General features: G+C 37.7%; 1 protein-coding gene across 3 annotated transcripts in view; it reads right to left on the reverse strand.

Annotated features, from left to right (window-relative positions):
* Positions 1-288: 288 nt before the first annotated feature.
* GARNL3 (GTPase activating Rap/RanGAP domain like 3) overlaps positions 289-27,862 on the reverse strand; it is a 207,990-nt gene continuing 180,416 nt past the window's right edge. For all 3 annotated transcript variants that reach the window (XM_074211536.1, XM_074211535.1, XM_074211537.1), the window contains 3 exons: positions 17,491-17,706; positions 12,823-12,940; positions 289-3,888 (listed from right to left, as the gene is read on the reverse strand). In XM_074211536.1, coding sequence (XP_074067637.1) covers positions 3,717-3,888; positions 12,823-12,940; positions 17,491-17,706 — 506 coding nt within the window. In that variant the 3' untranslated portion in view covers positions 289-3,716. The remainder of the gene's footprint in view (positions 3,889-12,822; positions 12,941-17,490; positions 17,707-27,862) is intronic.

Below are 27,862 nucleotides of genomic sequence, written 5' to 3' on the forward strand. Positions count from 1 at the left end.
TCTTCTTGGTTTTGGTTCAGACTGTTGAAATGCTTTGAGACTGATTCTGTTATTCATCACAGTGGTCATCCTTCTGAACTCTGTGCCATCCAAATATTCAACAAGTATATCTTCTATGCTTTGGTCCAGACTCCTGAAACAAAAATTGACTAGACCAAGGCTGAAGTTGGAGCCCTGAGACACATCACTAGAATCTTCTTTTTCAGATTGACTTTAACCAATCCATTTTGGATATGGTTGTTGAACCAACTCCATAACAATGTAATTGTACTGTTATTTATCTCACATTTCCTAACCTTATCTCCTTCATCAGATGTCTCATCTAGGTTTCATATATATATATACTGAATCAATCATGTCCCTAATCAACAAATTCATAGATTTATACCTGGAAGAGCCCTTCGACATCATTTTATCTAACCCTACTGTTTTATAAAAAAGGAAATAGAAGTCAGGAGAAACTAAATTACTTGCCCATGGTCAAAAAGTAATGTTAGCAAGGTCAGGATTTGAACCTCTGTCCTCTGATCTCCAAATCCAGTACTCTTTTCATAGTATTCAGTTCATAGTTTCATAGTATCTTCCTTCAATAATAATTTTATTAGTGGATATAGTATTTAACAAAATAAAATTTTTCTCCCTTAATTCTTATACTATCAATGTGCATGTACAATAAATATTAAAGGTAGACAAAGATGATATTCTGTAATAGGTCTGGTTTTTTGTTGTACTAGATTAGATCAAATGAATCATTTTTAATCATCATTCAACTAGCCCCACTCCCCTTAACATTTTCTCTAATTTCTTTTCAAACTAAATCATATAACAAATGACAAAAAAATTTTTTCCCCTGAAAGATCTAATTAGACACATGCTTTCATTTATAAAAGTTCCTGTTTTTTTAGTAACTTACATGGAGTAAGTAACTGAGGTGAATTTCAACATATCTTCAAAATTCTTTATTTTAGAAATGACCAGAAATAGTATCTACTTTATGTTGCAAAAGTACTGCATATTTAAAGATAGTAATTTGACACACCCTGGTGTCACAATAACAGGTACTCTACAGGTAAATAATTTTATGAAAAGTGGAAATTCACCTGAGTTACTGACTTTCATATTTTTCAGTGCTTTAGATAAAAGGAAAGAGCCATTCAGAACCTGTAGCCTAAAACTACAGTTCTTGTGCAGCACTTATTAATTTTATGATTATTCACACAGACTTGAATTTAGGTGATCAAATGCTATGAAGATTTTTGTTTTTGATCACTTGTCTTCTTGGCACATCAATTAGAAATTATGTTTAATGCTATTTCCTCCTTTCTGCCACTAAAACCTCTCTTATCATGGTGTGCAGGTGATGCTGGATTTTAGAAGGCTCTCTAGAGACTTAGCACGTCTCTCCAAGTTGGAAAGGCTTTTTCTTATGGGTCCAGCAACAGACACAGGAACAACCTAACTAATAATGGTAGAAAGGCTCAGCACCAGGGGTTGGCCATTAGTTGAGGAATGTTTTTGGCCACAGCAACTAAAAGAGCTAATGGATCAGTTGCTGTTATTGGCTTTCAGGATGAATTGGATGGATTTGCAATATGAGCGGTCATAATCTGCACTGATGGAAGGAGAACCTCAAGGATGAAATAATGGATTCTTAGAAAAAGAAATATTAAATCATTCTCTTAAATACAGGAAATAAAACAATCCCCATATATTATTGTTATGTTAAGTACTACTATAGTTTAAAGTATCTATTCCAGGTTTTTTTCTTATGACTCCTTATGGTTCTCATGTCTGTTATCTTCACTGTGTGAAAATGGCTAGGGATGAAAACAGCTTGTCACGTGTATGGTGGCCTCCTTCTGGTTTTCTTCCTCTGCATTACGCTCAACTTCCCTCCCCCTTGTACTTCTCTCTGATTTCTAAATGCTCCTTTGAATATATGACTCTTTCTCAAATACTCTGGCTCATCTGATGCTTGTGATCCCTCCATGGAAACAACCTTTAACAATTGCTGGTTCTCATATATTAGGATGAGGAGAAGCCAAAGTAGGAAAATGACAAGATGACGAAGACATAAAAGGCTTATTAAATTTAGAAAATAGTTTGTAAAAACTGATATAAAATAGAAATCTGGAAGGTGAACAGAAAATGATGGGATAAATGCATAAATGCTTAAGAGCTAATGGATCAGTTCCTATTTTGGCTTTCAGACTGAATCGATGCCTAAATAAAAGAACTCTTCTGCTTGGTCTTGCCTTTTCAACCATCATTTATCCTCTGCCAAACAAAAATCTGGCCTTTCTTCTGAGGTTTAATACTGAACTCATCATGCAGAGGTAAGAACTTTTCCAAATAATCCATAGTATGCAAGCTAGGGAGACATTATTGATGTTGCATGTTTCCTTTCTGTTATATTAAGGCAGTATCTCACAGGTTAATGGGTTAAAAAAAACCACTGTCATAGCCTGATCTATAAAAACTGTATAATCACTGAGCTGTTATGTTTCATTAATCAATATATAAACTAGGTAATCACCTTTTAGAGCTAGTTTTAGTGTGTTATATAGACTATATTGTTCTCATTAGGTGGACAGCAAAGGTTCACCACACACACACACACACACAGAAAAGAGAAAGTAATCAGATGTATTGAAATCAAAGGTTGTAAGACTTTGCTTGATGGAAAATGAGAGAAATCTGCCAACAGAATTGGAGAACTGAGGGGAGAGAGCACTGGGTAGTGGAGAAGGTCAGGAGATAATCATCAAACTTTTATAACCAAAAAGATCACGTATATATTAACTCCAACTCTACAGTATGATGCAGTCTTCTAAGGTTAAAAAACTGAAATTTCACCATGAAATTTGTTATAATAAATAATCCAGCCCCAAATTCCTAACCTCTTGTTCTAAGCTAGGGAGGAATAACAACGTTATACATCTTTGCATGCATAAGTGGCAAGTCCACCCATTGGGTGGTGGTTAGTGAAAAGACAAGAAAATATGCACAGTATTTCAAGATGACAATTTTTTCTTGACAATCTGATTTAGAAATTAAAAAAAATCTAACATAAAAGACAAGGACACTAAGGGGAGGAAATCATAGTGTCTCTTGTTTTTAACAAATTCTCATTCTTCAGCATATCAGGAAGGCTATCTCTAAAATCCAACCAATCAAGAACAGAACTGACAGAACAGGAAAACAACTAGTCACACCTTCATTACTTCTTTATATCTAATCCCAGCAAAACTGAGTTATCAATAGGAGCAGGATTTCTTGGTTATAGAAAGCAAAGCTAAAGAAAATTCTTATTTGTAGTAAAATCAAATGACTTCTTTATAAAATATTTCTATGAAATACTTGTAATGTGAAATAAATTAGAGTTGTAATGAAAAATAATTGTTTAACTATTTCAAATATAAGAGGTTTGAGGTAAAGAGGAATGAATACTTTTGTTTTATTAAAAGTTTCAATCTAAAACCTCAATGAAATCTACCATTTTTATTCCAAGAGGGGCTGATGGTACTTGAACTGGGAAAGCAAGGATCAAGATGGCACCAAATGTTGAAGAGTTACCCAAACTGGCCTAATATGCAGAACAGTTGGTCCAATAGATCAGTGACTGATTTTCCTCAGGAAGTGGTGTCAAAACTTTTCCTAGAGAGTATAAACTGCTGTAAGAAAAATAAAGATGGCAAATATGATTAAGATTGTCTTTACTTCAAGTCAATAATATCTTCATCAAAGGAAGCTGTAAGTTGAAATGGACTCCCAGAGGGTGGACTCTCCTCTCTGGTGGCCAAAGTATCAGGATCTGAACTTGTAGAAAGGAGACGCCCATCAGAGCTGTCTTCAAAAACAGGTCTTTCAAAAGAGCCTGAAAGGATCCTATAAGAAAAGAGAAAAAGAATAATTGGTCAGGTAGCTTTCTGCTTACTCACCCGAGCACAGTGGAGTGAGGACTGTTATCCTAAAATTTCCATCTTAAGAAATATTTTTTCCCTCATTCTATAATTGATCTTATCAATGCAAAATTTAAGACACTCAAAATATTTTACATATATTATTTCATTTGAATCTCACAATGACTCTATGAGGTAGCTTCTACAGTACTCCCATTTTACAAAAGAAAACTGAGATTTAGAAAGGTGAATTGGCTTGCTCATGGTCTAAGTAGTTCAGATGTGGCATATGAATCAGGTTTTTCTGATTCTGAGTCCAGCCATACATCCTATGCCTAACTGCTTCTCTAGCCCAACCAGCTTTGGGAATGTCCCTCCATCCCCTTCACTCAGCCACAGAGGTAGTGGGAGGGGGTTTATGGTGGCTTAGCAATGATGGAACCTGCCAACTCTGCCTTAGATTTAGGTTCAGTGTAAGGAAAAACTTCTATTAGAACTATCCAAAGGTGGAATGTGTTGCCTTGGGAAACATAGTTGTTCCAACTGATCCCTGATCCTCCTAAAATAAAATAATCACAAACCCAGAAGGGGTCTAAACTGGAGAGAGTATATAGCAGGATGCATTTACTATAGTTAAAAATAAACAGTTGTGTGACAGACTGAACTTCTAGTGCACTAAAGTCGCTAGACAATTTTTCAGACAAACTGCAGTCTGCCCATACCTCCCTTATCCTATTGAAGTGGTTTTTCACCCTTGGTGGCTGGAGCATATGCAGAGCCTGCAGGTGACCAAGGGAGATCCTTGACACATACACATACTTTCATGTACTCTGACTCAGAGACTGACCTATTCCTGATCTGAGGTCATTGTATAGCTTAGGTAACTATTCAGGGTTTAACATTCCTCTAAGACTAATGGTTGAAGTGTTATGACAAGCATTGTACACCACCAAGGAGCTACTCCTGGGGCACACTTAGCCAGGAAGATGTTCCATGGGAACAGGCCCCATTCATGTGTCAGGTCTGGCCAGCTGTGAGGAGGGCTCTCCATCTTGCTGCTGTAGGGCAGGTCAGAGAGGTGAAGGTAGAGAGCTGGGGGATCTTAGTAGCTATAGTGGTAACTGACTGGAGAGATACCCATTTCTGGGTCACACAGCAGATTTCTTGATGCAGTCAGAGGAGAAAATAAGAAAGGCAGTAAGGGCAAAATAGTCAGAACTAAAGTCTGAGGTTGATGTATTAGTCAGATTTCAAGGGAGAGGAACTAGATTGGGGCTGTGGGTGGGGGAAGAAACAAACAGATTCACAGGCATCAGAATTGACAGTTTGCTTCCACCCAGGACCATCAGTTTGGCTTTTTTTCTTTTCTTTTTGCTACCACAAAGAATGTTGCTATGGATATTTTGTCATATAAAGGAACTTTCTGTCATTGTCCTCCTTGGCACATTTGCAGAATATGGGGTAAAAGAGAATAAACAATTTAGTGACTTGTGTAGTTCCAAATTGATTTTCAGAAGTTAGACCAACTCACAACTCTATATATTAGAGGTAGACTTTAGTTTAGATCCAGTCTCAGACATTTATTATTGACATTGGACAAATTCCCTCAACTGTAAAACAGTTATAATTAATAGCACCTATCTCATAAGGTTGTGAGAATCCAATGAGATATTTGTAAAGCACCTAGCACATAGCTTCCAATGGCACACAGTAGCTCCTTATCTTTCTAGTTTCTCTAATGCTGTTTCCAATTTTAAATTAATTTAAAATTTTTAAATTTTTGACCAATTGATGATAATAAGGTGAAACCTCAGAGTTGTTTTATTTTGAGTTTCTCTTGTTAGTAATGATTTCAATATTGATTTCACATAATTGTTGATTTTTGTTTTTATTCTCCTAGGTTTCCTTTGGTCACTCAAAGGATAGCTTTGAATGTACTTGAGAGAAAGCACTATTGGTCACTTTGTGAGCTTCCCAACATCATCTCTACTCTTGTGGATAGCTATCAATATCTATTTCTTTGCAAGGGGGGAATGATCGTTTCTTTTCTCGAGTTTTTCATAATAATTTATCTTGAACTCCCCTTTGCATTTATCCTATACTCCCATGTATCATAGTTAATGGTATATCTATCTTTCCTTCTTTAATAGATTATTAGCTCTTTGAGAGCAGAGTCCAGTTATGAACATAGTGCTTTGCATATAGAAAGTATCTGTCCAGTTTCTTTAATGATAGATTCTGGAACATACCATTGAACAACCTTGGCCCTTTCCATTCCTCAACCTCTGGCACTTCACTATACCTTGGCCATTCCCAGTGAATAAAGGCTCCACATTCAAGATCTTTGAAATAATTTTCTCTGACTACAATTTCCTGCTCTATTTCTCTCACTTTACTTCTCATGAATCTATTCATCACCTTCATCTTGCCCTTCGGCCCCTCAATCCCTCTTTGTTCTTCCTATTCAGTATCCCTTTTTAGGCCTCATTTCATTCCCTTCACAGTCTTGATTTTATAGTCCAACATTTGAAGCATGCATGGCCCTCTACCTTTGAATCCCTACTGCCCTCATCTTCTCTAAGCATGAACTTGGAATCTCTTCTTCTCCATCCAGGTACTTATCTGCTTTTATCTTGCTAATCTTAATTCTGGGTCATCCTATGATTTGCTTTTTGCTTCATCTCAGTATACTTTATCTCAGACATCACTGCAGGGTGAAGTCATGTGATCACACCAAATCCATAACAAAATTGATTGTAACTAACTTTAACTTGACCCTTGTTACTCCTGTTATTTATCCTGAATTGATTCTCCAGTAGCTATTCAAAACTCTTTTTTTGTCCTCATTCAACTCCCTCCCATTGTCCTTTTTCTCAAATGAACTTGCCTTCTACTAGAATAGACTGAAGTCATACAGTGTGAATAACCTCATCTCCCTTCCTCTCCCCATTCAAAATCATTTTTGTATTTTCCTCCTCCTTCCTTCTTTCCATTAGACTCCTTGAGCGGAGGGGCTGGGTTTTGCGTGGTGGTGTTGCTTTTTTGTTGCTACTGGTAGTGTTTTTTGTCTTTCTTTGAATCTGGAGGACTTAGCAGAGTATCTGGTATAATGAACCCTGACTTCACAAGGTAACATAAGGTCAGTAGAGAATGTCCTGGGCCAGGATATTAGAGAAGGAAGAGAGTTAATCCAAGAAGGCTTTTCACATAAGATGTGAAACATCTAAAGATTTATATAACACTTGATCAGTAACTATCATTGTTCTAAGATACTTAACCATTACAAAGTAATTGGACATACTCCAATGTACTGGAGCAGTATAGAGAAGACTATGCCTCCCTTATACTATTCTTGCCCACTCCCCAAAAGGCTGAGAGCCACAGTTTTTGCATAAAATGGAAATGAGACATCTACTCAGAAGTGTTTATTTTAGATATAGAAGCACCAGAGCCTGGGTGGTAAGGGTCCGGTGGGGGGAGCTGGGAGGGAGAAAATTTCTGTTCATCTTGCTCAAGGGTATCTGGTGATGTATTAATAACAAATATCCTTTGCCTAAGCTCTTTTGACTTTTTACCTTGTCACATTAAATAATATTAGTTTTGCTTCAATTGGGCATATGTAATTATTCTCTTGTGAAATACTGATTCAATCTAATAAAAGATTTACAAATCTACATATCCAACCCTAATCTTTCTTATGAGCTCAAATTCTCCATTTCCAACTGATAAATGGATATTGCTACCTGAATATCCTCCTGCCAACATCTCAAATTTTGCATGTTCAAAATAGAACTTGTCTCTCTCCCCCTCCTCCCCAACCCTTCCCCTTCCCCCCCATAACTTACCATTTTTTCTAACTTTCCTAATTCTACTAATGACAATGCTATCTTTCTAGACCTTCAGGGAAGGAATAATCAATCATCTTTGATGACTCAAAGAATTGAAAATTACAGAATCTAAAAATGGGAAGAATTATTTTCTTTCCCTAAATCCTTGACTTCTTACTCTTTCTTAGCAACTACCTTTCTTCTGCCCCTCATCCAAGTCTTATAGATTTTACCCTTATAACATCTCTTGCATATGCTCCCTTCTGGCTGACATTGCCACCATGATGGTATGATTCCTCACCATCTCAAAATCTGAAGTATTATAATTGCTAGTTGATCACCCTCCCACCAATTTTTCCTCACTCTGTCATCTCTGAATTAAATATAAAATCTTCCATTTGGCATTTAAAATACTTCACAACCTGGTCTCTTTTTCTTTCAGTCTTATCTTCCTCTCCCCCCATCACAGTGATCTAGGTCACTGTTCTGGCTGCTCCTTGAACAAGACAGCCCCTTCCAGGCTCTGTACATTTTCAAGGGTTGTTTGTCATATCTGGAATGTTTTCCCTCCTCATCTTGATCCTGACTCCATTCAAATCCTAGCTAAACTCCATCTTCTACAGGAAGTCTTTCCTGATTTCCATTAATGTGAGTACCCGCTCTGTTGATTATCTTAAAATATTAGACTTTGAGGGACTATCTTTTGCCTTTCTTTTTATCCTCGTACTTAGTATAGTGCCTTGGTACCTATTAGGCACTAAAAATTCATTGACTGACATTCTTTCAGTGGTCTCATCAGCTTTTATGAATCAAATTATCATCTTAATGCAGATGACTCTAAACTACATATCTAGCTTTTATCTCTTGCCTGACCTATATTGCCAACTGCCTGCTGGGTATCTCATCTGGATGTGCTGTTAATATCTCAAATTCTAAATGCCCCAGAGGAAACACATTTTCTTTCCCCTAAACCAACCCCTCCTCCAAATTTCTCTATTTCTGCTGAAGACAGTATCATCCTACCAGCAACCCAGGTTCACTCAGATTCATCCATGACTCTTTCCCCTAGTCCCTTCTCCATATTCAGATAGTTGCCAAGTCTTGTGGCTTGTGTCTCCACAATCTCTCCTACATCCATCCTCTTATTACTATTTAAGACCCAATTCTATACTACATTATTTCAATAGTTTTCCAGTAGTTTTCCCTGCTTCCAGTCTCTTCTATCTTTATTTTATCCTCTACACAGCTGCCCAAGTAATTCTTTTTTAAGATACAGGTCTGAAGTCATATCCATGTCCTATTCAAAACCTTTGGGGCTTCCTTCCTTGTTGCCTCAGGGATAAAATACAAACTTGTCAGAGTGGCATTTGAAGCCTTTCCTAAGCTATTTCTAGCCCCTTTCCAGCCTTATTTCCTGACTAGGCAGCTAAGGGACATAGAGGAGGAAGATTTGAGTTTGAACCCTGCCTGGGTGCTTTGGGCAGTGTGAGCTAAGATACTTACTCAGCTGTCTGTGAACTGCAGTCCTCTCATCTGCAAAATGGGGATACTATTGTTACTCGCCTCTCAGAGTGGTGAGGGTCAACGAATGAACATGTCGAGGATTTAGCAAAGTGTAAGATGTTGCTGTTTGTTTCAGTTCAATGTGTTCACATGCTTTGCCCCCAAACTCAGTAAGCACTCTCAGGCCTAGAATTTGCTCTGTCCTCACCTGTGCCTTTTCGAATCTATCACTCCTTCACAGTTTAGCTTAAGCAACACTTCCCAAGGGCAGGGACCACCCTCTTTCTATGTTTCATCTTTCTGAGTTTCCTCTCTGGTGTCTCCCCCCCCCCCCCCGATTATTACTGATCACTCTCATTTCAAATTATTTTGTGTTTATATGTTATTGTATCCCCCAGTGTCATATGAACTCTTTGGTTTTTCTCTTTCTCATTGGCATCCCCAGCACCAAGCACATAGTAGATATTAATGAATGTCCAGGTGGCTAAGATAGAACACCTGGCCAGGAGTCAGGTAGATCTGGGTTTAAATCTGACCCCAGACACTTTTACCTGTGGGTCCCTTAATCACTTAACCCTGTTTGCCTCAGTTTCCTCATCTGTGAAATGAGCTAGAGAAGGAAATGACAAACCATTCTAATATCTTTGCCAAGAAAGCCCCAAATGGGGTCACAAATAATTGGACATGATTGAAAATGACTGAACAACAATGAATGTTTAATGTACTAGAATGCTGGTAGCTCTGAAGCTCTCTAGTCCAATCCATACCTGACCAAGAATCTTCTCCACAACATTATTTTTTATAACATACTATTGCCTCTTTGGGAGGCAAGCTCTGCATCCTATTCCACACACTAGCTCTTCAAGCCAGAAGACTGATCTCAAGGCTGCCACAAGTTGTCTACAAATATACAAAGTTCCTTTCATTAATTTTCATATGTGATGGTCGCTAGTCCTCTCCTCATCCTATTTTCACTTTTCTAGATGAGCTGCTTGTCTATACACATCTTAAAGTGAGCTGTCCATAATTGAACCTAGGACTCCAGGTGTGGCATGGTCAGGGCAGGGAATCTTTGAGATCTCCCTTCCAGGGCAGCCAAGGCTAGTCCCAGTTATCTTGTTTACCACATCACACTGTTGACTTATAGTGAGCTTGCAGATCACTCACACTTCAAATCCATTCAACAAACATTTATTAACGCCTACTATATACAGGCATTGGGCCTTCTACTAGGGAAGCAGATCAAACACCCTTCCTGCCTTTGAAGGGTTTGCATACTACTGAGAGGAAACTGTAGGTACACAGCTAAGCTAATACAAAATGTGGACAAGATAATTGCTAAGCAGTTTTTCTGGGGGAGGGGAGAAGTGCTAAAAGCTGAGAGAATCAGGAAAGACCTCTTATGAGATAGTACTTGGGCTGAGCTATAAGAGAAATGAATGGTTGCAAGAAGAGAGCACCTTCTCAGCATGGGCACAAGCCTGGGGAAAGGCATGAAGGCAAGAGATGGAATGTCATATATAGAGAATGAGAAGTGGACCTCCCTGGCTAAAATGTGGAGTGCAGAAGGTGAAATAATATATGGAGCTGCCCCAAATAGGTTGTAACCATATAGAACCATAAACCATACATAGTTTATTACCTGTACTTAGATTTTAGCTGTTGTTTGTTATCTTCAGTTATCTTAAACATATGTTGAATATCAGCTATACTAGGAATTGCAGTTTTTTCAAAGATAAGAAATGAAGCAATCCCTGCCCTCAGTGGATTTCCAGTCTGATATGGAAGATAAGATTAGATTTCCATAAGCACTAAATTAGGCAGTGTGTAACAACACTGGATCAGAGTTTGGAGACAAAAAGGAAATTTAGAGACCATCAAGGTGAGTCTTGTTTTATTTTATTTTTTGATTTTTTGCAAGGCAATGGGGTTAAGTGACTTGCCCAAGGTCACACAGTAAGTATTAAATGTCTGAGGTCATTTTTAAACTCAGGTCCTCCTGACTCCAGGGCCAGTGCTCTATCCACTGTACCACCTACCTGCCCCCTTGAGTCTCATTTTAAAGGGGAGGAAATGGAATTCCAATGAGGTGATATGAATGAGTACTTGATTGGCAGGAGTGCAAGATGAGAAAAATGGCAGGATTAGGGTGACCTTCCCAAACTTTCAGTAACAAACCTGTTTTATGCAGAACTGTCTGCTACACCATAGCAACTTTGACATCTTGTGCCTCAGGGTTGGAATCTTTTCTTTGAGCAGACTAAGGGAAGAGAGAGCTCTGATATGGGGGTGTCCTACTGACGTAGCATCAGCTTCCAGTCCTCCATGCTGTGCTTGGTAAACTGTATATGTGTAGGTTGCTATGGCCTACTACAGGGAACAGCATTAGAATAAGATTCTAGTATACAGAACGTTGAAATTTTGGTGAAATTTGGTTCATTTGGGATCATAAAAAAATTGAGAGAGATGCCAATCACTGTATCTTAAAAAAAAGATTCCTACCACAGTTTTTTCCTACATATAGAAAACTAGATGACTCTTGGTCATTCTCTGATCCTGTCCTGTGCAGGCTGTCGCCCATCCTCCTTATAATTTTCTTACTCCAAGACCTACTGCAGATATCATCTCTTCAATGCAGCTCTCCTTTCTCTATAAGCTAGGCCTAATTTTTGCCTCGGAGAGGTAGTTATTGCTGCCAGATACAGTGATATTGGTGTCTTCAAAGGTCAAAGACTTAGAGCTAAAAGAAATCTCAGGCATCATTTCATTTGACTCTCTAGTTTTGAAGATGAGGAAATGAAAGGGTAGAGAGATCTAGTGACTTGGCCAAGGTATAGCAAATAGAAAACAGCAGAGCTGGGATTTGAATCTAGGTCATCTTTCTCCAGAGTCAAGGATGTGTCTGCTAAACCATTCTGATGGACTTCTCTGCCAGCTTTATCTCTCAGAAGGGATTATCAGAAGGAATGAATGAGGACATTTCTTCTGATATTTAATTCTTTTTGTCAAGTTTCAGGGCAAAATAATGTGGTAAGACTGATGATCAGACAAAGAACCTTCATCTCCCTACCTATCAAAACCAATTTTAATCTACTCATTTTTAATCATCCACTAGGTGAAATGTTAATGGACTGCCCAGGTGTGGTAGAAATGGGAACTGTTTTCTGTAGTTACCTTTTAAGTCTTGGAGGCTATTCTCAGAAATTTATTTGGCTTCCTTGTCATTTATGAAATAATAGGTCTAAGATATGGAAAGTTGGTTCTGGAGTTTCTAATCAGTGGAGTGGTCACAGTTTTGATGGAATGCCTTTCTGACCTACACTGGGCAGCTTCCCTGGTGAATGTGGAAGGAAAGGATTAGGATCCTTTAAGATCCTTGCAAATAGAGAATGTTTATGTATTTATTTTTGTCCCTAGAATATAATACATCATCTGGCACATATAGTAAGTAAGAACTTAACAAATGCTTGATAGAGTTTTAACTTTAGGAACTGTATCATTTAAATAATACTGCTGTTTCATTTTAAGGTCCATGAATACGTTCTCCTTCCAGTTCTAAATCACTGAACTGGCCCAGAACATCCGGTTACCTGTCGCTGCTTGTTGACCTTACTGCTCCCTGCTTGGGCTCCCCTTCTAGCTGCTTTCGGGATGTTGTCTTCTGCTTTGGTGCTCCTTCGGACCTGGGTCCTACTTCATCAGAGAGGCCTAGACCCAGAGGGAAAAGTTAGCTCAGATCAGCGTTACCATAGGATCCTTGCTCAGAGCACTGGCAGACTACTAAAGAGTTGACAAGCAACATTTGTTTTTTTTTTTTTTTCTAATTAGTACTTGTATGTTAAAAGAATAACAGATCATTGGTCCCTAAGTGGCTTGCCTGGGTAAGAGCTCAGGAGACTTAGTTATCTTTATGATACTGCTGAAACAATCCTGCAGGCCATCATATACATTCACAGACATTTCATTGTTGCTCCGATCTCTTCCTTTACATAATCATAAATGTAAGAACCATTCCCATTAGAGGGGAGGAAAAGCACAGTGGTAGTAGTAGTAGTCCAGGACAAAAGGGTGCCTTCAGCACACAGCGTTGAGGGCTGTTGTTACCCTTGGCAGATATCCACTGCTTTTCTCTCTTCTCTCCTTTCTTAACCATAAAAGTTTAGAGATGTCCAGTAACAGAGTTACCTCCTTCAAATCCAGGCTACCTGACCCAGAACTGCCAAGGCCAGCTCACAGCCACCCTGCCCAGAACTTGAACTGGACCCAGTAACTCAGGCAGTTTTCCTGTCCTCTCAACTGCCCACATCCCAACTCTTGTGTTTGGAGAAGAATATGCAGAGAATATTGATGCCCCTTCTTTGCCTCAACCAATTCAACAGTCATTCCACACAAGATTTTCATGGATAGGATTCACAAACAGTGATTACTTCCCTTTATTTTCTGACTATTTTCTTCTGCTCTCCTAACCCTTCTTGAGAATTACTACTGTTTGATGGCAAAGATTCTCTAACATCCTCATCTCTATCCAGTCTCAACTCTACAACTCCTAGGCCCTCACCTTCGAGTGTGGTCTTTAGAATATTCAGATTATTAACAAATTTTCCTTCATCTTATAACTTTTCCTTTCATTTTCTTTTCATACTCTTCTTGTTCTCCAGCTTTGTCCAGAAGAAGCTTCATTTCTGGCTCCCTTCTTTAATGATAGTTGCTTCTTACTCACCAAAACACTGGGTCAGAAGGAGAAATGGGCATGTATTTTATTTCTCATGGCCACCTCCAGACCATTCTTCTCCTATCACAGGGTGGAGAACATGGACTTGTAGGCTGTATAAAGTTCTGCAAAATCATTTGGTCTGGAGCTGCCAAGGCAACTGCAGGTGGGACTTGAAATAGATCTAGGAGCTCTGTAGCAGTGAAATAATTAAATTTTGACCAAATATAGCAGGCCAATTTTTAAGCTAATAAAACTTTTATAGTTGGCGAAGGATGTTAAAATATGCAAATAGCCCTAAACAGTAAAAAGGTTCCCCAACCCTTTGTGTCCTTCCTTAAGGTTAACTGCATCCCCCTTTAACATTCACTCCAGAGATTTAAGGCTATTGGCTTCCAGGTTATTCCTTTCTAATGGGGTTTAGCTCCCGGATCTCCTCTCTAACCCTTTCTCTCATACTTGAGGACTTCATTATATACACTGATATTTCCTCAAACATGTTTCCCCACCCCAGTTCATTCATCTCTTTAATTTCTACATCTTTTCCTCACTGCTACTCCTATATCCACAAAAATTGTAGAAGCTCCATGATTTTGGACTTTGAAATATCTCTGATTATAATTTGTTATCCTTCCATTTCTCCCTAGTCCTATTATTCATCCTCCCTGTCACCTTTAGTCATCCCACACAGGTTTCAGTTTTTCTAGTCATATTTTTCTACCTCAAAAACCTAACTAAACAATTCAATTATACATTGTGCTCTATTCTTGAATGCCTTGTTCTTTTGTTATACTGCCATTTTGGTCCTGTCTATCTTCCATCCTTTGTTGCCCCAACTCCTCTTTTTTTGTCTCCTGGTGTGGCTTGTGTTATCTCATCTCTGTTGGGGCAGATCCTTTTAGCTATATTAAATCTTCTCTTACCCTCCTAAGGGCCCTTACCCCAGGTCTTATTCAAATAACCTTGCCCCTTACTTGAGTGAGAAAACAGAGGCATCTAATGGACTTCCTCAACTTCCCTTCTTCATATCTCAAAATAGATTTACATTTTTACCAATCCTCTATTTCTTTGTTCCTATTTTTGAGGAAAAAATGGCTTTTCTATTTACCAAAGCCCAAATCTTTGTGCCCTTAATCCACTCCCATCTTCTCTCTGGTAGTCTATCCCCCCCCCCCCCCCATTATGTATTTCCTCTTGGTCTGGGACTCTCTTATCTCCAAACTCTCCTTTATCTACTAATAATGTTTTTCCTTCATTCTCAAAGAAGACTGTGACATCAGGGAGGTGATGCCATGATAAGTGAATGAATTGGATTTGAATAAGGGGGTGCTGTGCTAAGTCAACACCCTCACTTTCTCCTCCAGAACCATTTGGATCCAGTGGCCAGAGAGGAATCAGTACAACTGGAAATGGTCCTGACTTTGAGCAGTCAGGGTTAAGTGACTTGTCCAAAGTCACATGGCTAGTAAGTGACCTGTCTGAGGCTGGATTCAAACTCCTGTCCTACTGACTCTAAGGCTATCCACTATGTCACCTAGCTGAACCAGTAGAATCCCACTTCTGACACCTTACCTAATTACCTCATTTCCCAAGGCCTGTAAGCTTGGTGAAGTTTTCCTCTTTTTTAACAACAAGCATACCTTTCAAACAAACATACCTTTCACTTGGCTTTCCCCCTATCCTATCTCTTTTTCCTTTGACTGCCAAACTGCTAGAATTATCTTAAGCTCATCACCTTCCTTTCCTCATCACTTCTCAATATTTACAATTATTCAGATTTCTATTACTAATACTTTATCGAAACTGTTCTCTCAAAGGTTAACAATGAGCTCTTAACTGCTAAGCTGAGTTGCCTTTTCTCATTCCACATGCTCTTTAACATATCTTCAGAGTTTCATATTAATGATTGTCTCTTCTTTCTCCCTTGTATTTCATGATTTTACTTTCTCTTTGGTTTTCCTTTTATGTGCCTGACCACTCCTCAGTCTTGTTTGCTTTATTATTATTAAGTTATTGTTACTTTCCTACCCCAAGGCTCTAACCTGGGCATCCAGCCCTTATTTTTACTTTGAACTCAGGCCTGCAAGCATTTAATTTAACAAGGATGAAATATCAATTGTCTGCTGGATACCTTCACCCAAATGAGTCCTTTGTATATCAGCCTAAGGGTTGGTTCCAAAAGAGGACTCATCATCTTCTCTCTTGAATCTAAACTTTTTTTTTTCAAGTTTCCTATGACTCTTGAGGATACTACCACCAAGAATGTAATCCTGAAGTCATCTTTGATTCTTTTTTTTCTTATTCCTCCCATATCCAATCAGTTGACACATATCATTGATTCCAATTCACCACCTCTCTTGCATCCACCCCTTTCTCTCCACATACACAGCCATGGCCTTATTTCATGTACTCAGTCACCTGACATTTGATAGAGAGATAGCATGTATAGTGGATAATATTGGATTTGGAATCACAGAACCTGAGTTCAAATTCCAGCTCTGCAATGTGATCTCAGGGGAGTCATAAAACCTCTCTGGTTTCAGTTTCTTCCTCCTCTGTAAAAATAGAGTTGATCTTGATGGCCTTTAGGATTCCTTCTAGCTCTGAGTCTATAGTCTTATGACTTGGACTATTAAAACATTCCTAACTGGTGTCCCTGTTTTCAGACTCCCCTCTCTCTAAATCACCTTCTCCATAACTGCCAAAATCATCTTCCAAAGGCAAAGGCCTTTCATGCTCCTATTTAAAACCTTTCCTACCTCCCTATGTGTCTTAGTTAATGGAAAGTATTGAAGGACCTCAATAATTAGATAGCACTTTTTTTTCCAGGACTGGAGTGTACCCTTTTTAATTGTCTTCCTCTTGGGATTCTTATGATCCTTCAGATCTCAACTCAGGTGCTACCTCTGGGAGGTCTTGATCATTAGAGAGCATTGCTTTAGAGCTTGAAGAAACCCTAATGGTCACTTAGTCCAACTCTCTAATTGTACAGATGAGGATGAAACTGAGACCCAGAGAAATTATCTAGGCAAAAGCCTTATTTTCATGATGAGAAGATGGCAGATTCAGGGAGGTTAAGTGACTTGTCTAAAGTCATGAGGTGACTGTGTGTGACCAAGTCTGGATTCAAATCCAGGTCCTTTGACTCCACATCTAGAACATTTTCCTTTGTACCCTGTTGTTAGTGTTCTCTCCTCACACCCTTCAAACTATGTTATTTTTACTTCTCTGTGAACATGGTGTGCTTCCCCAGGAGAAAGTAAGCTCCTTGAGACCAGGATTGTCTTATTTATGTCTTTGTTTCACTAGCGCATAGTGAACTGCATAGAGTAGGCATTTAATATAAATTTAATATAAACATTAAATATTATTAAGTATGCAAAAATAAATATTAAATATAATTTAATATAAACTCAGATGAATTAGACCAGAATTCTGATTAGATAAATTCACCTTTTCACACTTTATTAACAGAAGGATGACTAATATTTTAAAAAATTACTGGTAGATTTAAAAATAAAGATGCTACAAATCCATAGGAAATTACCCAGTAGTTCTCTTCGTGTCCTACTTGCTATTTCTTTAATTTCCATCCGAGACAGGGATAAGGAGTGAGTGACAGGAATGGCTGCTATACCAATTCCCACTGATGTTGGGGTAGTGATGACCTTGGGTACTAAGGGTGACTTGAGAGGTCGCTCAATGCTTCTGCCAACAAGGTTTCTGAGAGGGATCTTGTATAAGTTTTTACATGGAACATCACCTAAAATATAATTAGAAAAAACAATATACATATATATATATATACATGTATATATATATATATATGTATGTATAAATGAGCAACATTTCAGGTAAATACACATTGCATGGGCTAAATATTTAAAAGGATATCATTAATAATGTAATTATCTCCTGAGTTTTGAGTGTCATGTTAATAAAAAATGATAATTGTTCATGGTATCTGATGTTTCTAGAAATATTTTAGTAGATATATAGGGAAATGTAGTCCAACAAGATTACCTCCTGGTATAATAGGAATCTTGTTCCTTATCACAGCTCTTCAGAGAATAATTTCATTCTTAGTAGGCTACTTTGGCTTTTCCCTTTAGAGTATCTGAAAGATTGATAGAGCAACTGAAGAACTATAACTAGTAAATCAGATTTCAAAGGATAGTGATAGCAGAGCAAAGCACCATCACCTAGGGCCTTAAAAATCTTCTAATCTCATCCCCACATTTTATATATAAGGAAACAGAGGTCCAGAGAGGTAAGGTATCTTGCCCAAAGGTCACACAAATATTAAATGTTATTGTTGTTGTTTGTGGGGGCCCAGTAATTTGAACACAGGGCCTCTAACTGCAGAAGCCAGAGCTCTTTTGATTTTGCCATACTGCTTCCCAGTGTCAGTATGCTGAGAGGTCAACAGCATGATTGTGCTACTACTATCTGAAACTGTTCAGGGAAAAGTAGGATCTCCAAATTTGGTTGCCTCAGACAACTTAATGGGAAGATATCAAGAGGATAATCAGGAAATGAAGTCAACAAAGAAAGTCAGAACTTGTAGATGAAAAGATCAAATAGGATCAATAGAATTCATATTCAGGCCATGAGAAGGGTAGATTGCTTAGGGATTTCCTGCTCAACAACTGCTTTTAACCAAGCCTTCAACCCCCACCAACCCCACCCCAAGTGTTGATATGAGAGTATAAAGGTGAAGCACTAGGATTCTGGGCACATTCCCAAACCCAATCTTTTGGTCTACAGATCTCCTAATTGACTAAGCAGTACTCTGAAATGTACTTCTATTAGAAATTTGCTATGTCCTTAGCCACATATTACTGTTGACTCTTATCAGAGATTTTGTAGTTTCTGTGGGACTTAAAAAGGAATGACTAGTAAAACATGGGGTGCACATGCTCCAAAGTCATGAGTTCCACCAAAAGACCATGCTTCTTTTCTTTTTCTTTTTTTCTTAGGTTTCTGCAAGGCAAATGGGATTAAGTGGCTTGCCCGAGACCACATAGCTAGGTAATTATTATTGTCTGAGGCTGGATTTGAACTCAGGTACTCCTGACTCCCCGGCCGGTGCTCTATCCACTTTGCCACCTAGCCACCCCCATGCTTCTTATAATCAGGAAGGAACCAATGGCATTTCTTGGACAATCAGACATCATCACTTACCTGAAAATCTCTTTGAATGATTGGTGATAGGTTGCCACTGACCTGTTGGTAGGTTTTATAATTTCCATAAGTGGACTGTATATAATTCTGATAACATACCATCTGACTTATAGCTACTGGCAAACTGCACAAAAATGATAAAATGGCCCTTCTATTTGCTAAGGCCATTGCCTTTATATTGATCTCATCTCCTTTTGTACAGTAGATTTGACCCCAATGTCATTCCCACTATGTCCCTAATTATTAATTCTTCCCTTTTTATTGACTCTTTACTTTCTCCCCTATCCTTGAAAAAGTTCTTCATGGATCCTACTATGACTTCACTTCCAGCTCTCACCTTTCATCACTACTCCTTTCTTCAGCTAAATTCCTTGACATAGGTGTCAATAATTGATGTCTCTACTTCCTCACTCCTTCCTCTTCTCTAAATATTCTGCAATCTGGATTCTTATCTCATCATTCAAAATTGAAAGTAATCATTCCAAATTACCACCTATTTTAAATTATCAAAACTAATAGCTTTTTCTTAGTCTGCATTCTTCTTGAACTCTCTGCATCATTTCCCATTGTTGATCACCCTCTGTTGGACAATCTCTCCTCTTTGAGTTTTCATGATTTCACTTTCTTTTGATTCTCCTCCCCTCTGAGTCTCTTTTCCTGGATCTTCATTCATGTCATGCCTATTAACTATGAGTGTCCTTCAAAGGTCTGTCCTAGGTCCTCCTTTCTTTTCACTCTTCCTCTTGCTTGGTGATTTCTTCAGCTCTCATGGGACCATCATTATCCTGCTACAGTTCAGTCCTGATATGGTCAACTAGCTCCATTCTCTTTTCTGAGTTCCACTTCTATTTTACCAACTGTGTACTGGGCATTTTTAACTGGACATTTTATAGTGTCTCAAACTTAATATGGTCCAAAAAAAGAACTCATTATTATTTACCTCTAAACTGTTCCCCCTCTTCTGAATTTCCCCATTTCTGGGGCACCACTATGGTTTTGGATACCAAGGTTTGAACACCTTGGCATCATCCTTGCCTTCTGTTGCTCAACCCAATCCATTGCCTAATTGCATCATTATTACTTTTATAACATATCTTTCATATGTCCTCTTCTCTCTACTTATACATTTATCACCATATTCAGCCCTCAACACTTCTCACTTGATCTATTGATCTTCTTGCCTCAAGTTATCTCTCTCCACTCCAAGTCAAACTCTGTTGGTTTTCCATTTATTTGAATTGTAAGTATGACTATATCAACCTTCTTCTCAGTAAATTCCAATGGTTACCTATTACTTTCAGAACCAAATATAAAGTCTTTTAGCTTTTATAACTTTTACAACCTGTCTTCTTCATTTCTCCTAATCTTACATTCTGCTCCCTTCTATGCATTATATGATCGAGTCGTACTGGCTTACTCACTGTTTCTTGTACATGATACTCATGTCTTTACACTTGCTAGTCTTCATGCTTAGAAGATTTTCCCCATTTCTAACCCTTAGAATCTCTAGCTTCCTTGAAGACTCTGATTAAGCAAGACTTTTTTAAAGGTCCCCTTAGCTGTTTGTGCTGTTCACTGTAGTGTTACCTTTCATTTTATCTTATGTATTCTCCTTGATATTATTTCTTCCTCATTAGAATGTAAACGCTTTGGGGGAAGTGTAATTTAGTTATTTTTGTTTTATTTCTCAGTACATAGCACAGTGCTTGGCAAATAGAAGGTGCTTAATAAATGCTTTTTGATTGAAGAGAGAGAAAGAGGGAGGGAATGAGAGAGAGAAAGTGAGAGAGTATTCTACTGTCAAAAATGTGAAAGAAATCATAGGAAGGAAGTGATCTGGGAAATATCTAGTCCTATCATGAAGGGCAAAATAGTTAAACTGTCAGAAAGAAAAAGGACTTCAAATGTCTTTTTCTTATCTTTTCTTTCTTTTTCTTTTTTTTTTGCTAAGTAATGGGATTAAATGACTTGCCTAAGGTTACACAGCTAGGTAATTATTAAGTGTCTGAGGCTGTATTTGAAATTAGGTCCTTCTGACTCCAGGGTGGAACTCTATCCACTGCACCGCCTAGCTGTCCTTCAAATGGCTTTTTCAACTCCTACAATGGTTTCTTCAAACTGCCCATAGTACCTTCTCCCTTCACCTCAACTGAAGATCTGGCTTCATTCTTTACTAAGAAAACAGAGGTTTAGGAGAGTTCACTTTTTCCCTTTCTCCTTTTCTTACAACCCTTGATGTTTCCCTTTATGTCCTTTTCTCCAGGCCCTAATTAAAAAAAAGTCCATCTCATCAAGGTCAACTATTCTACATATATATTGTTTACTTCTCCTGTCTTCTCCAGTAGATTGTCCTATCATCCTTCTCCCTAATCTTTAATCTCTCTTTATACTACTTCCTTCCCTCTGGCCTATAAAAAAACGCTTCTAAAGATCCCTCATCCTTAAAAAAATTTCATTAGATCCAATCACACATTAACTATTGTCCTTGGTCACTTCTCTCTTTTTTATTTATGTTTCTTGAAAAAGCTATTTATATTCATTGTTTTCATTTATTCTCCTTTCCTTTCTCTTCTAAGCCCTGGGACCTAGCTTCTGATCTCATCACTCAACAAGAAATGGTTCTTTTTAGTTATCAATCATGTTTTAGTTGTTGAATCTAATGTTATCTTAATCTTTATCCTTCTTAACCTCATCATTATAGAATTTGGCACCTCTGACCTTTTCATTCTGGATATTATTTCTTTGAGTTTTTGTAGGTTTTTTTTACTTTGTTTTCTTCCTATTTTTCTGACCGTTCCTTTTAAATTTCTTTTGCAAGATCTTCATCTATGTCACAAGCCCTTACTGTGGATGTACCACAAGACTGTCCTGGGCCATCTTCCTCTTTTCTCTCTATATACTCTTATTGCTTGATGACCTCATCAAATTTTAGAGGTTATCTAGGCAGATGATTCCTAGATCTTTAGGTTATTTCTGCTTCCTCTCCCAAGATCCAGTCCCATATCATCAATTGCCTTTTCAACAATTTTCATTGAACATTCTATGGTTATCTTAAACCAAAATATGTCCAAAACAGAACTTATTCTCTTTAAACTCATCTTTTTTCTTTTTTTGGTCAAAGCAATGGGGTAAAGTGATTTGCCCAAAGTTACACAGCTAAGTGAGTATTAAGTGTCTGAGGCCACATTTGAATTCAGGTTCTCCTGATTCCAGAACCAGTGCTCTATCTACTGCAGTACCTCTAGCTGCCTCTAAATTCATCTTTTTAACTTTCCTATATCTGATCAAGGTGACCACTGACATTCCATTTACTCAGCATTGTAACCCTGATATCATACTTAATTTTTCACTATTACTTACCTCACAAAGCCAGTCAATTGTCAAATCTAATCATTTCTACCTCTATAATATGTTTTTTATAAGTCATCTCTTTTCCAGTCTCAATTCAGATCTTTATCATCTCTCCCCACTATAATCTTTCCTGCCTTCAGATGTTAAAGTAATTTTCCAAAATTGATATGATCATATCAACATCCTGTTCAATAAACTCCAATACTTCCCTACTTCCTCCACGATCAATTGTAAAGTCCTTTGGCATTTAAACTTCTTTACTGTCTAGACCCATCCTACTCCTACTCCCTTCTAAGTATCTATGATCTCCTTTTTTCTTTACAAATGACACTCTATCTTCAGTCCTTGTGTCTTTGTACTTTTTTGCCTCCCAAAGCTGCTTTGATCTCCCTCCTCATTCCTGCCTCTTGGAATCCCTAATTTTCTTCAATTGGGCTCAAATGCCACAATTAGTTTATGACCTTTCTTGGTTCCCCCAGTTGCTCATGCTTTCCCCTATGGGAATCTTCTACTGGCCTTAAACATGTCTCTATAGATGTCTGTTGTCCCACTGATTCAAATAATGGTTCCTTGTGGGCATGGACTGCTTCACCTTTGTTCTTTTATCTCCAGTGCATACCAGGTTCTTAAATTCTTGATTAGAAAGAAAGTAGTGAAAACTTTGTATGGCATAGGGTCTCTTTAATTCCTTTAAATTATATTCTTTTGGTTATATTTCAAAATATTACATCACTAGACCAAAGAATATGGTTAATTTTGTAATTTTTATTAAGTACTGACTACTTTTTGAAAAGGCTAACAAATAAACAGAAGATTTAACAGAAAAAATGAAAATATCCTAGTTTTCCCAAAGTTTTGTCAATACTGAATTTTTAAAAAACATTATTTTGTCAATTTTATTGGAGATAGAATGCTAGGGAATTTTTTGCCTCACATTTTTATGCAGATGCAGTTAGATATATCAGTGGCACTCTTTAAGAGAAAAATAAACAATGAAACATGTAGCTGGAGGAAAGAGTTCATGAAAAATGGCCTAAAAGTCCAGGTTGCAGCTACTTTGTTCTTTGATCTTTCTTCCTAGTTTTTTCCTTCTCTTATTTCCTTTCAAATTAATTGTGTAGAAATCTTATTGTAGTAGGGTAGGATTCTTTTTAAAAACACTGGGTCTATGTTGACTGTTCTGGTTCTCCCTGTCCTAGGGATATCTTGATTCCTACTTGCTTTAGCACTTTGCTACAGCTTGAATTCTTCACTATCAGCTTGTGTCTCAGGGTTTTGGCTTCACTGGCCCATAAACCACTCTGCAGAGGAGACCATAGGAGTAGCTTATTATATTTCCTTTTTTTGGGGGGGGAGGAAGATAATCAATCAGAGTCACACAGAGTCACACAGCTAGTAAGTGTCTGAGGTTTGATTTGAGCTCAGGTCCTTGTGCTCCAGGCCTGGTGCTCTATCACTTAGAGCCACTTAGCTGTCCTGTTTATTCTATTTCTTAAACCAGTCAGGATTCTTTTAAATAGGAAACCTGACCAGTGAAAAATGGAAGCATGCTTTGTTTTGTTTTGTTTTTTTTGCAAGACAATGGGGTTAAGTTACCCAAGGTCACATAGTTTTGTAAGCATTAAGTGTCTGAGGTTGGAAAGCATGTTTTAATGAATTTTTCATCAATTAGTTACTGATTGTCTATACTGTGTCAAGTAATATGGGAATAATTCACAGCTACATGAGAAGACAAATTCTCTATCCTCAAAGAAACACAGATTTTAGAATCACACTATTCCTGATAGGAATCCCTCAGAAGTGGTCAAAACCCTCTATTTAAGGGGATGGAGAACTCAAGGTAGCTTTTCAAATTTGTATACATCTGTGCTCATCAGGAAACTTTCCATATTGCATTGAGATCTTTTCTCCAGAATCTTATACACAATTAGTCCTAAAACAATCCCTTCTAGACACTACAAACCTTTAAATATTTGAGGACAATTATCATGTTCCCCCAAGTTATTTCTTCTCCAGGATAAGCATTTCCATTTCTTTCAACTGAGGATCACATGATATGATTTTGAGCTTCCTTATCATCCTGGCCAAGGAGAACATCTCTAATAAACCTCCCACATAACAACCCTTCAAATATTTGAAGAAAGCTAATATATCCTTCCTAAGTCTTCTTTTCCCCAGTCTAAAAGCCCCCCAGGGATACTCTAGCCCAGGAATTCTTAACTTTTTTTCGTGTCATGAACCCTTTGGGAAGTCTAGGTGTGGGTCTCTTTTCAGAATAATGTTTTTTAAGACTAAAATAAAAGCCACCCTTTATATGGTGCTTTTAACATGTATTACATGATTTTGATCCTCACAACAATCCTATGAGATAGAAGTTATTCTTAGCCTCATTTTACAAGTGAGGAAACTAAGGCAGACAGAGACAACATGACTTGCCTAGGATGACTCAGCTAATTAATGGCTGATACTAGATTTAATCTTCCTGATTCCAGGTCCATCACTGGCCACTGTACCATGGAGCTGCCCCCCTAAATAATGACATAAAATTGCAAAAGAAACCAATTATATTGGTCAAGCTGGCCTAGACACATAGAGAATTTATCAATGAATTTAAATTTAAAAATATTAAATGCAGAAAGATGGATTCAAATTCAGGAAAACAGGATGAATATATGAGTAGTATGGTCCTAAAAGCATAGTATCAGGAAAGCAAAAACTTGGAATCTGTTAAGCCTGGGAAGGACAAGAAAGAAAGGTCTTTTATAAAAATCTATATTGAGGGGTGGCTAGGTGGGGCAGTGGATAGAGCATTGGCCCTGGAGTCAGGAGGACCCGAGTTCAAATGTGACCTCAGACACTTAATAATTACCTAGCTGTGTGGCCTTGGGCAAGCCACTTATAACCCCATTGCCTTGCCAAAAAAACCCCTATATTGGGAAAAAGAGGATTAAAGAAGAAATGGGGGGTCACTGCTTGGTGTGGAGGGTATAACAGATCAAAGTGCTAATTTCTTGTTCTAGTTATTTTTCTTTCCTGTCAAGAAGCATCTTTGACTTGAAAAGGAGAGAATAAAAAATGAACCAATGTGAGGTTGTTACTTAGGCTAAGCCAAAATTTACTTCTCTATAAGCTTTAATTCTAGGGACCAAGACTAAAGATTGAAGCTCCTAGTAGTGGCAGATCATTTCCTATGTTAGGTTACAGCAACCATTTTAGGAATTATTTCCTATAACCAGGTGCCAACAACCAATAGTTTGTTGCCACTTCCCTAATTGTAAAGAATAACTGGGAGAGAATCTTATTGAAAAATCCCAGGCACTTTTTCCTATTCTCTGACCTGAAACAGGTCACCTAGTTGCATTCCTTGTGTTGTTGTTGCACCTGTGCCCAGAATTGTTTGGTAATGGCTAAGAAATAGCGTGCTGGATCAGTGGAATAGATTAGATGAAAAAGAAACAGTGATAAGTGACTATGTTAAGTTATTGTTTGATAAACCCAAAGACTCCAGTTTCTTGGACAAGAACTCCCAATTTGACAAGTCCTAGGAAAGCTGAAAAATAGTATGTCAGAAACTAGGCATAGAGCAACATCTCACACTATATACCAAGATAAGGTTGAAACCAAACAATGAATTCTAGATGGGCATTTGACTGGAATATCAGGAGGTATCTGTGCTTTAGGTAGGAGTGGGTCTAGATGTACTATTTCTAAAGTTCTTTCTAACTCAGAGAGAATGTGATAGGATTCTATGACTTTAGAATTCTGTTAAGGTGATCTAAGACATATACTATTAACTTGTACTGAGTTTCTAGGGTTTTCCATATGATTTTTTAAGTTATGTCTTATCGATTATTTTCTTATATAGTTGCTATTTTGAAGAGAAGAGTGAGATAGTACATTTCTCCTTATCAAGACTTATCTTAGGGGTGGCTAAGTGGTGCAGTGGATAGAGCACCTGTCAGGAGTACCTGATTTCAAATCTGGCCTCGGACACTTAATAATTACCTAGCTGTGTAGCCTTGGGCAAACCACTTAACTCCATTGCCTTGCAAAAAAAGTCTTATTTTAAACCAAAGCTAAAGTCTCCATCCACATGTCAGACAAACTCAACAAAAATGTTTAGTTTTGAGTCTCAAACCTTGGACTTATGTTTTGGGACTACAGTGTTCAGAGATATACAATTCTGTTCTTTTTAGGTGAAAATGATCTAATTTACTAATTCACCCATATCCCCTAGGATCAAAGGCACACATTTTTACCAGGGACTCAACTAGAGTCAGAGATAGAATCTGTGGCTCTACAGAAGATTCAAAGCACAATAGTCTAGTTGGAAGAATTACAATATGGCAGAATGGAAAGAACTCTGGGTTTAAATTCCTGGCCTTTCATTTCTTACATGTTTTTGAATAGGTCATTCAACTTCTTGACTTCAATTTCCTTATCTGAAATGAGGAAGTGAAGGGGTTGGAACAGATGAACTGTGAGGACCTTTTTCAGTCAAACTTAAGACTTTTTGACTTTTACTAACTGTGAGACCTTAATCAGGTTACTTAATTTCTGAATTTCAATTTTTCTTATCTATAAAATGGAGTATATCTGCATTGTCTTAGAAGGGATATTGAGAGCAAAACATTCTGCAATTCTTACAGAGATAGGTCAATGTGAGTTTAATTAAGACATCCTGGTTTTTAATTATTTTACACAATTGAGTTCTTGAGATACAGCCACCTGACACATGATTTTACTCCAAAGATAAGTGTAAGACATACAAACAAGCCCAGTAATGTTAAAAGGATTTGCTCTCAGCACACAGCCAGTTAGAAACAGGGCTGGTATTAAAGCCTCTGCCTTTAGATCTAGTGATATTTTCTCACCATAATATATAAATGGTTACAAATATAGCAAAAGGAAGCAATGGCACTTTCTGGTCCTTTCTCTTCTGGAATATATGATTTTCCTCTATTGGTATCCTGTTACTTACTGCCAGCATAATTTGGTATTAAATGTTGAGCTCTTAAAAAACTAGTTAGATTGTAGAGTTTTCAAATAAGTTAGATGTGACAGAAAACACCTGAAGAGAAACTTTATTTACCCTATCTAGAGAAAAGTTTTGGTTTGACTTTTATGGTTGTCAAATCAGTATGGGTTAGCAAAAATTGTCACTCAGTTCATTTAATAATTATTTGTCTATAACAGTAAGAAGGAAAATGACTACAATTAGCATCTTGGGATGCTTTTCAATTTTTAAAATCTTTTAAAATTTAAAAATTTAAATCCTATATACCTGAAAGTTTCTATTTAGGGTCATTCATAGCATGTAACAAACTGGGACAATGTAAATATCCTATTTCCTTAAACTGCTCAGGAACATAGCTGCTAGTGGA

Source organism: Macrotis lagotis, chromosome 1 (assembly GCF_037893015.1).
Source record: "Macrotis lagotis isolate mMagLag1 chromosome 1, bilby.v1.9.chrom.fasta, whole genome shotgun sequence".
NCBI classification, from domain to species: Eukaryota; Metazoa; Chordata; class Mammalia; order Peramelemorphia; family Peramelidae; genus Macrotis; species Macrotis lagotis.